Source organism: Trematomus bernacchii, unplaced genomic scaffold, assembly GCF_902827165.1.
Source record: "Trematomus bernacchii unplaced genomic scaffold, fTreBer1.1, whole genome shotgun sequence".
NCBI lineage: Eukaryota > Metazoa > Chordata > Actinopteri > Perciformes > Nototheniidae > Trematomus > Trematomus bernacchii.
This window is the reverse complement of record NW_022987593.1, coordinates 15,824,482-15,841,624: the sequence shown is the minus strand read 5'-3', so window position 1 is coordinate 15,841,624 and position 17,143 is coordinate 15,824,482. Positions and strand designations below refer to the sequence as shown.

At 42.3% G+C, this 17,143-nt stretch overlaps 1 protein-coding gene across 1 annotated transcript in view; it reads left to right on the top strand.

The window, feature by feature from the left end:
* Nucleotides 1–17,143, top strand: part of usp34 (ubiquitin specific peptidase 34) — a gene marked incomplete in the record, with an annotated part of 75,235 nt that overhangs the window by 16,486 nt on the left and 41,606 nt on the right. Inside the window, 19 exon segments of the mRNA XM_034129738.1 lie at nucleotides 621–1,357; nucleotides 1,665–1,879; nucleotides 3,227–3,345; nucleotides 3,444–3,571; nucleotides 4,526–4,615; nucleotides 5,847–5,942; nucleotides 6,068–6,150; nucleotides 7,268–7,422; nucleotides 8,371–8,484; nucleotides 8,697–8,796; nucleotides 11,560–11,722; nucleotides 12,085–12,211; nucleotides 13,062–13,212; nucleotides 13,321–13,421; nucleotides 14,440–14,514; nucleotides 14,516–14,656; nucleotides 15,727–15,852; nucleotides 16,093–16,215; nucleotides 16,822–16,905. Coding sequence (XP_033985629.1) covers nucleotides 621–1,357; nucleotides 1,665–1,879; nucleotides 3,227–3,345; nucleotides 3,444–3,571; nucleotides 4,526–4,615; nucleotides 5,847–5,942; nucleotides 6,068–6,150; nucleotides 7,268–7,422; nucleotides 8,371–8,484; nucleotides 8,697–8,796; nucleotides 11,560–11,722; nucleotides 12,085–12,211; nucleotides 13,062–13,212; nucleotides 13,321–13,421; nucleotides 14,440–14,514; nucleotides 14,516–14,656; nucleotides 15,727–15,852; nucleotides 16,093–16,215; nucleotides 16,822–16,905 — 2,928 coding nt within the window.

Genomic DNA, 17,143 nt, shown 5'->3' with positions numbered 1-17,143 from the left:
CTCTCTCTCTCTCTCTCTCTCTCTCTCTCTCTCTCTCTCTCTCCTGACAGCCGGTCAGTATCTCATGCAGCTAAACAGTGGGCAGGGCTTCAGGTGATCATGCAGAGCTGAGTGTCTCCGTCAGACTCAGCAGCTGATCTGATCTCTCTCTCTCGTCCGGTTATACTTCACTCGCGTTTATGTCCATATCGATCAGATCCAGCTCTCCTGATCGGCCTTTATAGAGAGCACCGATCAAACTATTAAGAGTGAATATCGGCCGATAATGACCGGCGGCCGATCGATCGGAGCATCCCTAATTATTACCGGACATTTTGAATTTACCGGTTTTTAATAAATCTTACCAGCTAAAAAAAAAGGTAATTACCTAATATACACACATGCACATACAAAGGGGTAGGATTTGTAATGCTGTGTAACATTTTGAGAACCAGACTCTTTTCTCAGACTATTTATTATTATTATTTGCTAAAATTGTGCAACCACACAAAAGAAACTCAACATGCAATTGATTTTGTGCTCATGTTCTCCAAATAATGAAAAAGAAACGTGATAGTAATATATAAAAGTACCATTATAAAACACATTTCCAACGTTTGTTGTGTCTCTGTTCCTCCCAGGAGTCGATGCAGGGCAGCTCTGACGAGACGGCCAACAGTGTGGAGGAGGGCAGCAGCGGGCCGGGCAGCAGCAGCGGCCGCAGCGAAGCCTCCAGCAACGAGGCCGCCTCCTCCAGAGCCAGCCAATCAGCAGGGAGCCCCGGCAGCGAGATGCACTCTGACGACATGGCCGACAGCGAGGCCCTCAAAGAGGAGGAAGAGGAGGAGGAGGATGACGACGAGGAAGACGACGAGGACGACGACGATGATGATGACGATGACGACGAAGACGAGGGGAATCGGTCGGCTGCTGAAGGCGGGAATCATCAAAAAGAACAGAGGGAGCAGACTGAGTCCAGGAAGAGGAAAGCGGGGGAGGCTCTCGGTGAAGGCACGAGCCAGGGGGCGGGGCCTAGCGGTTCAGGAGGCGCGGCCAAATCTAAAAACCTCCCTTTCAACCCGGAGACATCTTCTGCTGCCGTCATGGCGTCTGCGTCTCTGGAGGGCCGGATGAGGATGCTGGACGCGTGTTCTGCGTCTACGTCTGCTCGGCCCGATGTGACGGAGCCTCAGCAGCCGGAGATCGGACCCTCTCAGATGGTTCAGGGTCCTCAGGGTTCTCAGGAGCCTCCATGTCTGCCTCGGGGGCCCGGGGACTTCCTGGGGGACGCCATGGGCAACGAGATCTTCAACTGCCGGCGCTTTATTGGCCCCCAGCACCACCACCATCACCATCATCACCACCACCACCATGAAGGGTGAGCAAAGAATAGATTAGATTAGATTTAGTCATCACAAATGGGAAATTGTTTTGTTACGGCAGCGTGTAAATGAGGCGTACACAAAATGATGTAGACTACACTATTATAGACTAACTTACCACTTAAGGAACATTTTAACATATTACATAAGTGTGCAAAGTAGTTGCAGTGTTACCCTAACCCTACCCTGAAGGGTGAGGACTTTAACATTATATTTATTGGGTTTTTAACATGCATTAACACATGGGAAAATAACATCTTCTCTGCTTCCTGTTTACAAACCCCTCCCCCCTCCTCCTCTCAGTCCGATGGTGGAGGACATGCTGAGCGCTGACGATGTGTCCTGCAGCAGCTCTCAGGTCAGCGCCAAGTCGGAGAAGAACATGGCCGACTTCGATGGAGAGGAGTCGGGCTGCGAGGAGGAGCTGGTGCAGATCAACTCCCACGCTGAGCTCAGCTCTCACCTCCAGCAGCACCTCCCCAACCTCGCCTCCATCTACCACGAGCACCTGGTGCAAGGTGAGCAGCACCCACTGGACAATATATCAGATTGATTATATATATTATACAGATACATCCTGATATCAGAATCAGGTTTATCACCAGGTAGGTCGACACGTACGAGGAATTTGACTTGATGTCATGGTGCGATAGCGATAGTAAAATAATATACATATACATTGAAATAGGATGGAATAAAATATAAACTATGTGCAGTAAAAAAAAAAACAGATATTGTCAATATGAGACTAGGTTTAGTCTTTTGTTTTGGGTAAGGGCTACAACCAGCGTTTCCCCCAGGGTGGCGTCTTGCCGTCATTTGACGCTCTTATTCAGCTCGGAACGCCCTGAACTCGAGCCGAGGGCGTCCCGAAAAGATTTGAGAAGATCGAGAGTTTTTATCGCTTGAAATGAGGAAAAGGAAAAAGGACAAGAACATCCCTCTGTTGGAAGGGCAAAGGAGTCTGCTGGGATTCTTTTCGCCGCCAGCAAAGCGTGTTCCTGTGACGGAAAGTGTACTGCCGGCGAGTCTTGGCGGGGGGGGTGCTAGTGGAGCATGCGCGTGAACTGCGAGCGCCGGAGCCTCGCAGCGGCGAAACTGAGGCTCCGTGGTGAGCTGTGGTAACATGAAGAGCCGTTTGGGAGCCGAAAGAGAGCCGGAATTCCCATCACTAATACGTAAAGAGATAGTATCTATAAGGGTCAGCTCAATTCAAGTCACCTGACACGACGTGACGTCACACCCCCCCCCGCGCTCTCGGGGTGGACGCCCTCTCAGCCCTGATCTGGCGGAAACATTTGAAAAAATATCTTATTGCTATAAATCTGACTGATTTTGCAATTGTCGATAACACATATTCACATTATCATTGAAAGATATATAACAAATAATCTTCTTTTTTAAATAATCTCTACCAAACAAGGATTTTTTATGAAGTCTGTAGAATACCTTTTATAAACCACGTTATCCTGCAACACCAAATGACTCCGGGATGATTTAATCACTTATGTTGCCTTAAACAAATATTGCACCACATAATGTTACATTACAAATGACATGCCACTTCTCAGATGCTTTTATCCAAAGCGACTTCCATGCATTCAGTACTGTGGGCAATCCCTTATACTTATATACTTAGAGCAAAAACTAGTCCATATTGCAATTTTAATACATTTCTTATTAATTGTGCAGCCCTACTTTGGATATTGTAATATTGTACAAGTGCTGTCTTTCCAAGTTTCAATATCTGCATTTCAGTAAACTCTATTCTCAAATGTTGTTTTATTTGTCTTTACCCACCAAGCCATTATAATCCACATTACTGATTCATATATATTAATATGTGTGTGTGTGTGTGTGTGCAGGGCCAGCCGTCCATAAGCACCAGTTCTCCAACAGCCACGCTGTGACCGACATCAACCTGGACAACGTCTGCAAGAAGGGAAACACGCTGCTGTGGGACCTGGTGCAGGACGACGACGCGGTACCACTTCCATCTTCTTCTCATAGACAGATATCAAAGTACAAGATCTCCTCTGGTCTCATGTTTAATGTGTGTGTGTGTGTGTGTGTGTGTTTTAGATCCATCTGTCTGAGGGTCTGATCAACGAGGCGGAGAAGTTGCTCTGTTCTCTCGTCTGCTGGTTCACTGACAGACAGATCCGGATGCGCTTCATTGAGGGTTGCCTTGACAACCTGGCTCACCACAGGTAAGACTGACTGAGCGACAGGCTGATTTTTTTCAGGGAGCATTCTGGATTTAACCTTTTCTGCAAACGAACAACAACACTCGTAGAATGAATCTCGGAAAGCTGCATGGAGAAGTGATCTAGAAATTATTTTATTGTGTTAAATTATTTTGAAAAGGTCAATTATTGGGTGTTTGTCAAAAAAGCACAAGATGGATGGATGGATGGATGGATAGACAGATGGATAGATAGACAGACAGACAGACAGATAGATAGATAGATAGATGGATGGATGGATGGATGGATGGATGGATGGATGGATGGATGGATGGATGGATGGATAGATGGATAGACAGATGGATAGATAGATAGATAGATAGATAGATAGATAGATGGATGGATGGATGGATGGATAGATAGATAGATGGATAGACAGACGGATAGATAGACAGACAGATGGATGGATGGATGGACGGACGGACGGACGGACGGATAGATAGACGGATAGATGGATAGACAGACGGATAGATAGACAGACGGATGGATGGATGGACGGACGGACGGACGGACGGACGGACGGATAGATAGACGGATAGATAGATAGACAGACAGACAGACAGATGGGTGGATAGATGAGTTGTATGTCCAAAAAAAAGCAATGGGAAATTATTTTGTATCGGTAGCAACAGGCTGTTGCCAACTGTAAATGTATAGATATCAACAGTAGAAAGATGTGTGTATCTATAGAATACACAATATTAAATAAAATATGAATATGAATACACTAATGTACCAAACTCTTCCAACTTAAATATGAAAATAGGGTACTGTATACATTTAGAAGTGTGCAAAGTAGTTGCATTAAAACTAAATAAACCTAAGATAGAAAATAATATTTTTAGAACACCTTCAATGTCTTATTGTTTTTTTTTGTATCCATGTTTTTGACCCTCATCGTCTCGTCTTCCCTCTCAGGTCTGTCGTTGTTTCCCTGCGTCTACTACCCAAACTTTTCGGCACTTTTCAGCAGTTTGGCTCCAGCTACGACACTCACTGGATCACCATGTGAGTGACTTCTCCTAACTTGAATATCATTAACTTCTAGTATAACTTTTCCCGCCTACGTACTAGGGATGGGAACGATTAATCGAATATTCGAATATTCCAAGTTATTCAGGTATTCGAATATGAGTTATGAATATTTTTATTAATTTTTTTTTTTTTTTTGGGAGGGATGCCTAAGTTGATTACATATTATCAAATTGAATAATTCAATGTATACGACAGTGCCATAGCTAAATGTGTTAGGTGACGTCTAAAGGTGTGTTTTGCTCCGCTCACCGGTCCCTCACAGCGGGCAGAGCTGCAGGTGCTGATCTCTCTCTCTCGCGTCCGGTACTTCACTCGCGTTTATGTCCAAATCCATCAGATCTAGCTAGTTCTAGCTAATGATATGGCTGCTGCCCCTCCCTACACGCAGATCACGCAGATTCAAACCTCATCTTATGCCCAAATGCGGCGCAAATGCGCTCCGCAGCCGTTGCGAGGTTCCGGCGCTAACAGTTCATGAGCGTGCTCCCCCGCCCCCTGTCAACACTCGCGACACATGAGTGGCCAGCCTAAACAACAATAAGTGCTGCTTGGCAACCGTGTGTGGCGGCAAAGTACATAGACATTTTGACAGGAGAGATTTAGTTTTGCCGGTATTCAACATATTTTACCAGTCATAGTCCGGTAATTATTTACACTCTAAGAAGAGTCCTACACAACAGACATGGCGTCAAAAAGGAGTAATGTGTGGAAATATTTCGACCAGGTTAGTGAGTGCGGTGTAGAGTGCAAACTATGCCAAATTAAACTTATATATATACATACTATACCTTGCTATACCCGCAACCTCCGTTCCAGCTGAGAGGGTCTTCTCTACAGCTGGCCTGATTGTGAATCGCCTCCGCACATGAAAGCTGTAGGCCTATAGCTGTCAAACTGTGATCACCAGTTCAATACATTTGACAAATTCGACTTGGTTTCTATACTTATTTGAACATGTATTTATTTATTTCCAAAAGTTATTGAAAACACTTTTTTCTAAAAAATATTTTACACAATTTTTTTTTACCCAATTTTTTTTTTATAGGATGTGTACATTTCGGTTAACCGGTTAACCGTTTTTTTGGGGGGTCGAATATTCGAATATACATTTGCTTTCAAATTCCCATCCCTACTACGTACCATATTTCCGCTGGTCTTAAGATGCTGAACGGCTCCTAAATATATTTGTGTGTGTGTGATTCAGGTGGGCAGAGAAGGAGCTGCACATGATGAAGCTGTTCTTCGATAACCTGCAGCACTACATCCAGGAAGTCCGGGAACACCGGCACAAGTTTGCACTGTAAGTCCGTCAGACCTTCACCTCGGTTCCTCAAAGAAATGCAGCAAATAAGAATGAAAAGATATAATTATTGTCTCTTTGTTGTTCTCTGTTACTGACCTGTCCTTCCTTGCCGTGGTGCTCAGGTACAGCCACAGTGCGGAGGTCCAGGTCCGTCTGCAGTTCCTCACCTGCGTCTTCTCCACACTGGGATCACCCGACCACTTCAGTAAGATTTAACGTCTTATATTCCTCTCAGATTAACACCAGTCTCTCAACAATGAAAATAAACGGTACATAAAAAGGTGCAATGTGTAAAATATGGCCAGGATTTAAGTTTAAAACTTCAAAAAAAGGATTTAACGTCGTTATCACTATTTCTAGAAGAGACTTACGACTATTATAGCTTCAAAGATAGTTTTATTCAAGTAAATAAATAGATAAATACATAGTTATATTTGTACTAAATAGTTCACTCTATAATAGGCCTACATACAAAGTACAGAATAATATTTCTTTGTCAATTATATATTTTTAGAAGGAAACAAAAATCAACATTGGCAGGTACGATTTAAAAAAATATTTATGTCTTTAAATGTAATAAACATTTGCGATTTCATTAAAATTCATCCTATAATTAAACTCAAAGAAACCCTGTTTGATCAGAAATATTGTTATTGATCCCAACTTTTTTGTCTTGTCTCTTTAAAATAAAGTAACGTGACAGGGTATGTCTGCAGTGTGGTCCGTATATATATGACAGGAAAGAGATACAATTGTCCAGTATTTCACATTTTAGGTTAAAAAAACAACTGGGTTTTAGATACATAGATGGATAGATAGATAGATAGATAGATGGATAGATAGATAGATAGACAGACAGACAGACAGATAGATAGATAGATAGATAGATAGATAGATAGACAGACAGACAGACAGATAGATAGATAGATAGATAGATAGATAGATAGATAGATAGATAGATAGATAGATAGATAGATAGACGGACAGACGGATAGATGGATGGACGGATGGATGGATAGATGGATGGATGGACGGATGGATGGATGGATAGACAGATAGATAGATAGATGGATGGATGGATAGATAGATTGTGCTACAAACGTTGTTGTTCTTTTGCTCGGCATTACTTTTTTGTGGATGTTCGGACCCCTTGTTTCTATGTACATACAGTACCACATGCTGGGAATCAAAATAGCTTGAAGGGACGCAAATAAACTCTAACAATCACTCCTGACAATCGAGAAAAAGCGCATGGACAGTTTTTCACACCAGTATTTTTCCCTGATTGAGTTTGTGTGTAATCCTGTGTGTGTGTGTTTCAGGGCTGAGTCTGGAGCAGGTGGACATCCTGTGGCACTGCCTGGTAGAAGACGCTGAATGTTACGACGACGCTCTGCACTGGTTTCTCAATCAGGTCCGCAGCAAGGACCAGCATGCAATGGGCATGGAGACCTACAAACATCTGTTCCTGGAGAAGGTAGGAGCTCAATGTCTCACACACACCACAAGATCGATGTTTTAAAATCTGAGAATCAATTGAGCCTCTTTTGGTAAATTATGTAACAACTCACTGGTTCTAGAATTATATAATATATTATAGAGATATATTATTATTCATAATTTTGCAAATGCATGACCGATTTCTTTCTTCAAACTTTATTACAAACTGATTTTCCAATTTGATGGAAAAGTTTGGCAGCATTTCCAGAAGATTCACCATTCTTTCTTTCATAACAATAATAATAATACATAAGATTTATATAGCACTTTTCCCAGTGCTTTACATACAATCAGAACAGAGCAACAAAAACAAAAGTCCTGCAAAGACCGATGAGAGTCTAGTGAGTTCTTCGTTACACATATCAAATATCTGAATAATTAAAGCTGCAAATCACGTGTTGTAAATCTTTGGGACAACTACCCTCCGGCCCGAAGGAAAAAGCTTAAATTCTGAGTGCAGAGGGTGGGAGTCATCGTCTAATATGGAGCTGGATAACCGCTGTAACTGCCTGAGGTACAGGGTCTCCAGGTTTAGCTGTAACTGCCTGAGGTACAGGGTCTCCAGGTTTATCTGTAACTGCCTGAGGTACAGGGTCTCCAGGTTTAGCTGTAACTGCCTGATGTACAGGGTCTCCAGGTTTAGCTGTAACTGCCTGAGGTACAGGGTCTCCATGTTTAGCTGTGGCTCACCAGGTCTGCTGGACCACTTTACGGTCTGACTCAGAGAGTTTCTGCTCCTTAAAGTCAGGTTACCAAACCATGACATTAGTGAAAAAGACAGAATTGACTCGATAAAACATGATCATCATGGTTTAGTCCAGAGGCAGTCTGTTTTATAAGTTTATGCTCTGATGGAGGAGCTTTGTGTTGCTCTGTTTCTATTGTTGTGTTATCTAACAGTGTGTGTGTGTGTGTGTGTGTCCAGATGCCCCAGCTGAAACCAGAGACCATCAGTATGACCGGCCTCAACCTCTTCCAGCACCTGTGTAACTTAGCGCGCCTCGCCACCAGCGCACTGGACAACGCCTCCAGCTGTGAGGTACACAAGCTCTACTTCATATTCAAAACATCTAAAAACCTTCAAATATTCTTTGTTTATCTCTATGGAAAAACAGAGCTGTTTACAATCTAAAGGCTCCAGAGCTAAGCTAACATGTTACAGTAACTCATCTTGCCTGAAGTTAAGTCACAAACACTCGACTCACAGATGTGTGTGTGTGTGTGTGTGTGTGTGTGTGTGTGTGTGTGCAGCTGTGTGGGATGGACCAGCTGTGGGGCATCGCTCTGAGAGCTCAGTCTGCAGATATCAGCCGCGCCGCCATCCAGTACATCAACTCCTACTACATCAACGGTGAGTTTACTCCATCAGTAACACACAGCCTGTCATGCAAATACATACAGACTTCCATATCAAAGTCAATAGAAGCAGGAGGTCTGAAAATAAGCTCATAAAGATGATAGCCCTCCTGTGAGTTATCCAATCATATCCCCTCTTGTCAAAGATCTCAAATATCACACGGATATAATTACAAACCTCATGATAAACAAGATACAAAAACAAAACAATAACACATTGTCTTGAGTCTCAAGGTAGTAAGTCTCCCACAGAAACATCAACACAATACCAAAAATGAAATGTCAATCAAGAATCTCATGTTGAAAGTTGAAAGTTGTAAATTCATCGAGGAATTTCACATTCACTAAACCAAAAATTAAACTGAATATTCTATATTTACACAAGCTCGCCTTTTTAAAGTTTTATATTTTAAACATTGCTTCTTTGGCCGTACTTTGGCTGCGAGGGAGTGCGGTCGTTTTTCAACCAGAAGGTTGTGGGTTCGATCCCAGCCCATGCAGTCAACATGTCGATGTATCCTTGGGCAAGATACTGAACCCTGAGTTGCTCCCGATGGCCAACGGTGTGTGAATGTGTGTGAATGTTAGGTCCTAGAGTAAGGTACACTGCTCTGTGTGAATGTTAGGTCCTAGAGTAAGGTGCACTGCTCTGTGTGAATGTTAGGTCCTAGAGTAAGGTACACTGCTCTGTGTGAATGTTAGGTCCTAGAGTAAGGTGCACTGCTCTGTGTGAATGTTAGGTCCTAGAGTAAGGTACACTGCTCTGTGTGAATGTTAGGTCCTAGAGTAAGGTACACTGCTCTGTGTGAATGTTAGGTCCTAGAGTAAGGTGCACTGCTCTGTGTGAATGTGTGTGAATGTTAGGTCCTAGAGTAAGGTACACTGCTCTGTGTGAATGTTAGGTCCTAGAGTAAGGTGCACTGCTCTGTGTGAATGTTAGGTCCTAGAGTAAGGTGCACTGCTCTGTGTGAATGTTAGGTCCTAGAGTAAGGTGCACTGCTCTGTGTGAATGTTAGGTCCTAGAGTAAGGTACACTGCTCTGTGTGAATGTTAGGTCCTAGAGTAAGGTACACTGCTCTGTGTGAATGTTAGGTCCTAGAGTAAGGTGCACTGCTCTGTGTGAATGTTAGGTCCTAGAGTAAGGTACACTGCTCTGTGTGAATGTTAGGTCCTAGAGTAAGGTGCACTGCTCTGTGTGAATGTGTGTGAATGTTAGGTCCTAGAGTAAGGTACACTGCTCTGTGTGAATGTTAGGTCCTAGAGTAAGGTGCACTGCTCTGTGTGAATGTGTGTGAATGTTAGGTCCTAGAGTAAGGTACACTGCTCTGTGTGAATGTTAGGTCCTAGAGTAAGGTACACTGCTCTGTGTGAATGTTAGGTCCTAGAGTAAGGTACACTGCTCTGTGTGAATGTTAGGTCCTAGAGTAAGGTACACTGCTCTGTGTGAATGTTAGGTCCTAGAGTAAGGTACACTGCTCTGTGTGAATGTTAGGTCCTAGAGTAAGGTGCACTGCTCTGTGTGAATGTTAGGTCCTAGAGTAAGGTGCACTGCTCTGTGTGAATGTTAGGTCCTAGAGTAAGGTGCACTGCTCTGTGTGAATGTTAGGTCCTAGAGTAAGGTGCACTGCTCTGTATGAATGTTAGGTCCTAGAGTAAGGTACACTGCTCTGTGTGAATGTTAGGTCCTAGAGTAAGGTGCACTGCTCTGTATGAATGTTAGGTCCTAGAGTAAGGTACACTGCTCTGTGTGAATGTTAGGTCCTAGAGTAAGGTACACTGCTCTGTGTGAATGTTAGGTCCTAGAGTAAGGTGCACTGCTCTGTGTGAATGTTAGGTCCTAGAGTAAGGTGCACTGCTCTGTGTGAATGTTAGGTCCTAGAGTAAGGTACACTGCTCTGTGTGAATGTTAGGTCCTAGAGTAAGGTACACTGCTCTGTGTGAATGGGTGTGAATGTTAGGTCCTAGAGTAAGGTGCACTGCTCTGTGTGAATGTTAGGTCCTAGAGTAAGGTGCACTGCTCTGTGTGAATGTTAGGTCCTAGAGTAAGGTACACTGCTCTGTGTGAATGTTAGGTCCTAGAGTAAGGTACACTGCTCTGTGTGAATGGGTGTGAATGTTAGGTCCTAGAGTAAGGTGCACTGCTCTGTGTGAATGTTAGGTCCTAGAGTAAGGTGCACTGCTCTGTATGAATGTTAGGTCCTAGAGTAAGGTACACTGCTCTGTGTGAATGTTAGGTCCTAGAGTAAGGTACACTGCTCTGTGTGAATGGGTGTGAATGTTAGGTCCTAGAGTAAGGTGCACTGCTCTGTGTGAATGTTAGGTCCTAGAGTAAGGTGCACTGCTCTGTATGAATGTTAGGTCCTAGAGTAAGGTACACTGCTCTGTGTGAATGGGTGTGAATGTTAGGTCCTAGAGTAAGGTACACTGCTCTGTGTGAATGGGTGAATGACATGTAGTATGTAAAGCGCTTTGAGGGGTCTTAGAGACTGGATAAAGCGCTATATAAGTACAGTCCATTTACCATTTACTTTAAACATCAAAATTAAAACATCTTATAGCGTAAGTCAAAGTCTTACTCTACCTATTTGTCTATAAAGTGAAGATTTGTTTACCTACTACTGATACAAGCTCTGATAGAATAACTGTATGCTGTTGAAAAACCCCAATAAAGAAAGTTTGTGACGAAATGACTGCACTCCCGGTTTGATCCTGCGTTGTGTCTCTGTATGTCGTGTTGTTTGCATGATGACTCCCGCAGCGGGAAAGACGGGGCTGGAGAAGGAGCAGGAGTTCATCAGGAAGTGTATGGAGAGTCTCCTGCTGGCCTCAGCCAACCTGGAGAAGGACGCCCACTCCAGCCTGACGAGCATCGAGAGGGGGCTGCTGATGCTCAAAACTCACCTGGAGGCCTTCAGACGCAGGTAGGCACAGCAGGAAGCCTCACAGCAGCAGCAAGGACATGAATGATTGTATATAAACGTCTCAACCAGTGGTGCCTACTTAGCACGCCTGTTTATAATATTTCATTCATCATACTAGTCTGGTTATTGTTATTATATGATGGATTATATGTTTTTTAGGATGACTTATATTTGTTCTATAAAATGTTCTATTAAATTAAATACACATTTGAAAACCAGTTTATGGAGTATTTATAGTTTTTAGTTTAAGCTCTGGTTTTTAAATCTACGAGAAGTTGGTGTGCCTTGGGGTCAAGACATTTTTCAGGGGTGCCTTGGTAAACAACACTTTATCTAAACCACATTATCCGGTCCTCCTTCAGGTTTGCGTACCACCTGAGGCAGTGGCAGATCGAGGGCACGGGGATCAGCAGCCACCTGAAGGCTCTGAGCGACAAACAGTCCCTGCCTCTGAGGATCGTCTGCCAACCGGCAGGACTTCCTGACAAGGTGACACATCTACACCTGCATTTAGGGACAGACGCTGTGTACAGCTTACTCTGAAACATTTGAGTGGATCTCCTGGGCTCTTTGTAGATGCTTCTATTTACAAAGTAACACGCTGATGAGAAACCACGGACGCTACGAAGAGGACTTTTGAAAATAGTAGAAGTCGTTTTTTTTTTTTTTATTGCTTTGAAATAAACCTGATTCTGATCCTTAATACGTCCATGAGGGTCATGAACATAATCATCTGGAAATTATGAAATGCTATCATTGAAGTGCCCTTAAAGTCATTTTATATGAATGTATAATACTTCCAATTGTTTACCATCTTCCAATGAGATCCAGAGATTTTATTTGTGTTATTATGAAGCTGATCTTGGTGCTAAATACATAATTATTTTAAAATGCACACAGCCTGTATTTAAAAAAGTTGCTTAAAAATGAGCTTTTGAGGAAGGCAAGGTTTAGATTTCAAACTATACTATAACAACTTAGATATTTTCTCTTGTACACGGTTTCCCCTCAGAGGTAAACGGTGACTGTCACCAAAGTTCTAAATTATAATGTAAATGTCAACCTTTTGCATCTGTATATGTTCAAGGCTTTTATTGTCATTTGTGCAGTGTAGTTATGACAATGAGAATCTTAGGTCACAGGCTCCTCCAACAGTGCAACACAATAAAACTGATAAAATAGTGCAAGTAAATACAAATAGAATAGAACTAGTGCCATAAGAGTCTATAACTGAAATAAAGTGAAAAAAGGCAGAGTTGGAGAGGAGCAGAAGACACGGCAGCCATCATCACCGGCGCCATCTTTTCAGCACTTTATACTATGTTATTTTTATTTGCAGATGACGATCGAGATGTACCCGAGCGACCAGGTGGCAGACCTGCGAGCGGAGGTGACTCACTGGTACGAGAACCTGCAGAAGGAGCAGATGAACCAGCAGGCTCAGCTGCAGGAGTTCGGACAGAGCGGCCGGCAGCCCGCAGACTTCCCAGGTCAGCACCCATTAGATTGTTGATTAACAAACAAACAAACATGTCTCCAACAGCTGTGTGACTCTCGGCATGTCCCCCTACATTTAGAAGTGTGTGTTTTCACTATAGGAGGTCTGATGGGTCCGGTCCGGATGATCTCCTCCGGCCACGAGCTGACCACCGACTACGACGAGAAGACTCTGCACGAGCTCGGCTTCAAAGACATGCAGGTGACTGCCGGCTTTCTGTCCTTCCTACCTAAAAAGATCAACTTTCATTAATACCTCAGAGGAAAGTCAGGTGTCACGAGCGATAAGAGTGAAACACAGGATATGAAAAATAAGAGTTCACAGAAGAATATTAAGAATAGAAAATGTAATAAGAAAGAAGGTATATATATATATAGATCAGGGTTTCCGTTAGCCGGTAATTACAGTTTTTTAGCCTGTAAAATGTATTAAAAACCGGTAAATTCAAAATGTCCGGTAATAATTAGGGATGCTCCGATCGATTGGCCGCCGGTCATTATCGGCCGATATTCACTCTTAATAGTTTGATCGGTGCTCTCTATAAAGCCCGATCAGGAGAGCTGGATCTGATCGATATGGACATAAACGCGAGTGAAGTATAACCGGACGAGAGAGAGATCAGTTTAAACATCAGCATATCCGGTCATAGTGCGGTAATTACCTGCTAACGGAAACTCTGCTACACAATTATTATTATTATTATTATTGAAACATGACAGGTAAGTTTCAGATTTGTCCGGTAAGAAAAAATCCTAGCGGAAACCCTGATATATATATATATATATATATATATATATATATATATATATATATATATATATATATATATATATAAATAAATAAATAAAATAACAACAACACTAGATAAAACAGTTTACAAGGATACACATATAAATACAAATGAATATTATAAATGTCTATGAGAAAGTGTGAGTCTAAGTAGTTGCATAATGACATAACAATACAGAAACAACCATTTACAGTTCGGTTGGATACGCTGGTCTAAATTTCACCAAATGTTCCAAAGCGTACCTTTTTTTGTTTTGCATTATTTCTAACTATACATCATTTTCACAATACACACAAAAGCCAATTTCTTGTACATGTTTTGCTCTTGAAATAATAATAATAATAATAAGTTAGGTTTATATTGCGCTTTCAGGGGACCCAAGCAATGTTCAACCCAGCTGATCACTGATATCCTACTCTTTCTCCCCAGATGGTGTTCGTGTCTCTGGGCGCTCCTCGCAGGGAGAGGAAGGGGGAGGGCGTGCAGCTGCCGGCCTCCTGCCTGCCCCCCCCCCCAGAAGGAGCACATCCCCATGCTGCTCCTCCTGCAGGAGCCGCACCTCACCACGCTGTTTGACCTGCTGGAGATGCTGGCCTGCTTCAAACCTCCCAACCCCAACACGGAGAAGCTCAACGAAAACCCAGAGGTGAGTGTTTTTAAACTTACCTCGGCATGTCAGTCTTAAAGTATTCATGAAAGCAATTCATAATGAGGACAACAAGATTATATGAGCTGTGCTATAACATGAAATGTGTGTTTTTGGTAAATATTTGTATTGATTTTCTCAGTTTTTTAACAAAAGCAAGTGATACATATTCAGTAAAGATATATACACACATGCTGACAAATCAAAATCTTCATTTCAATCCTGTTTTTGACTTACCTAGCATGTCTGACTTAAAGTATTAAAGGTGTCCTATCATGCAAAATGCACTTTTTTATGTCTTTTATACATAAATATGTGTCCCCGGTGTGTCAGTAGACTTACAAAGTGTCAGAAAATAAAACCCTCTCTCTTTTCCTCCGTACCCAAATCTCTAAAAACGGGGCTATAACGGAGCTGATCCAGATTTGCGTCCGATATGACGTAATATCTGAAATGTGGACCCACGGCCCTATCAGAAACGTTGCTCTCAGAAACAATGCCCGACTGTTTTGGACGTAATATGGTCTTTGTTTACATTAGCATCGCTAACACTCAGAGCTAACCTGTACTGGAGAGCATGTGTGTGAAGAAGCAGGAAATAAAAAGGAACTCACCTTGTGGTATAACCGGCAAGAGAGAAAGCCTTTGAGCTCCAAACTGTTTCAGAAATAATCCTTGATGTGGTTTTGAACATGATATGGCGTTTAATCGCGGCATTTAGTTGTATCTCGTAGAATTCTGAGCAGGCATTCGCTTTTTTTTTAAAGCTACGGACCCAGAATCAGCAGTTCTCTAACGGGGCTGGAATAGAAAGATATTGAGCAAAACACATCAGACATGTTTTTTATGTATTTGTATATATCTGAGACCCATAATATATGCCTTAAAAATAGCATGATAGGAGATCTTTAAAGTATTCATGTACGCAACTCATAATGAGATTATATGAGTGTTTTTGACTTACCTTGGCACGTCTGACTTAAAGTATTAATCTAAGCAACTCATAATGAGGACAACAGGATTATATGAGCTTTGTTATAACATGAATGTGTGTTTTTGTTTTAAAGCAGAGTGCACGGTGTGAGGAGCTTCACCTCCACGCAGAGAATCTGTCCCGGCGGGTTTGGGAGCTGCTGATGCTTCTTCCTACATGTCCCAAGATGCTTCAGGCCTTCCAGAACATCTCAGACGACACGGTCAGTCACCACACTTCACAAACAACCTTCAGAAGTTAATGGAAATAGAGAGCAGATTTAATGTACACCTGTAGATTTCGGTGCTTTTTTTTTTTAACCAACACTACAAGTAAACATAACAAAGAGAAAAATACAGAAATCAAGTTCATTAGGAGGAAATAGACAATGCAGTCACACATTCAAGTTGCTGTACGTTGTATCTGTCGGACAGAGATGAACTGAGTGTGTGTTTCTGTGCAGAATGGGGAGGGTCTGTGCTGGAAGGAGCTCCTGAGGATCAAAAGCCCCCACAAGCTGCTCTACGCTCTGGAGATCATCGAGGCTCTGGGAAAACCCAACAGACGCATCCACCGAGAGTCCACTGTGAGAGAAACACCATCATTTTGATTTTATTTAACATATGTACTTCTGGTTTGTCAATTTTGTTGACATTTTTTTTTAGCCAAGTAAACAGTATTTCCTAAAAGCCTCATAGATAGAATACAAGTATAATCTTTCTTGTTTTCATTTTGATGCTGAGACATGTGTATATTGGTTCGTAAACACACACGTATGAAAACACACCTGCTTGTGTGAGGTGAACAAAATATTACAAATGAACATATTAAAGGATTTTTAGCAGGTAAATAATTGGTACTTAGCAGTGATCGTTAAAATAAGAAATGTTTGTAATCTGACAATTTGTGTGTGTGTGTGTGTGTGTGTGTGTGTGTGTGTGTGTGTGTGTGTGTGTGTGTGTGTGTGTGTGTGTGTGTGTGTGTGTGTGTGTGTGTGTGTGTGTGTGTGTGTGTGTGTGTGTGTGTGTGTGTGTGTGTGTGTGTGTGTGTGTGTGTGTGTGTGTGTGTGTGTGTGTGTGTGTGTGTGTGTGTGTGTGTGTGTGTGTGTGTGTGTGTGTGTGTGTGTGTGTGTGTGTGTGTGTGTGTGTGTGTGTGTGTGTGTGTGTGTGTGTGTGTGTGTGTGTGTTTTCAGGGCAGCTACAGCGATCTTTATCCAGACTCTGACGACTCCAGCGAGGATCAGATAGAAAACAGCAAGAACACCTGGAGCTGCAAGGTACCACATATTATATCTGTTACAGAAGAATACACTTTATTGAACTGTTGTTTTTAGACCTTAAGGCTCTCAAAAACTACATTTTATTCCATTAGGGTCACTTTCACTGTATTTAAAGGTCCCATGTCATGGCCATTTCTACTGATCATAATTCCATTGTTGAGGTCTACTAGAATATATTTATATTGTGCAATTTTCCAAACACTTCTCATACAGCATCTCTGTATAGTATGTGTAT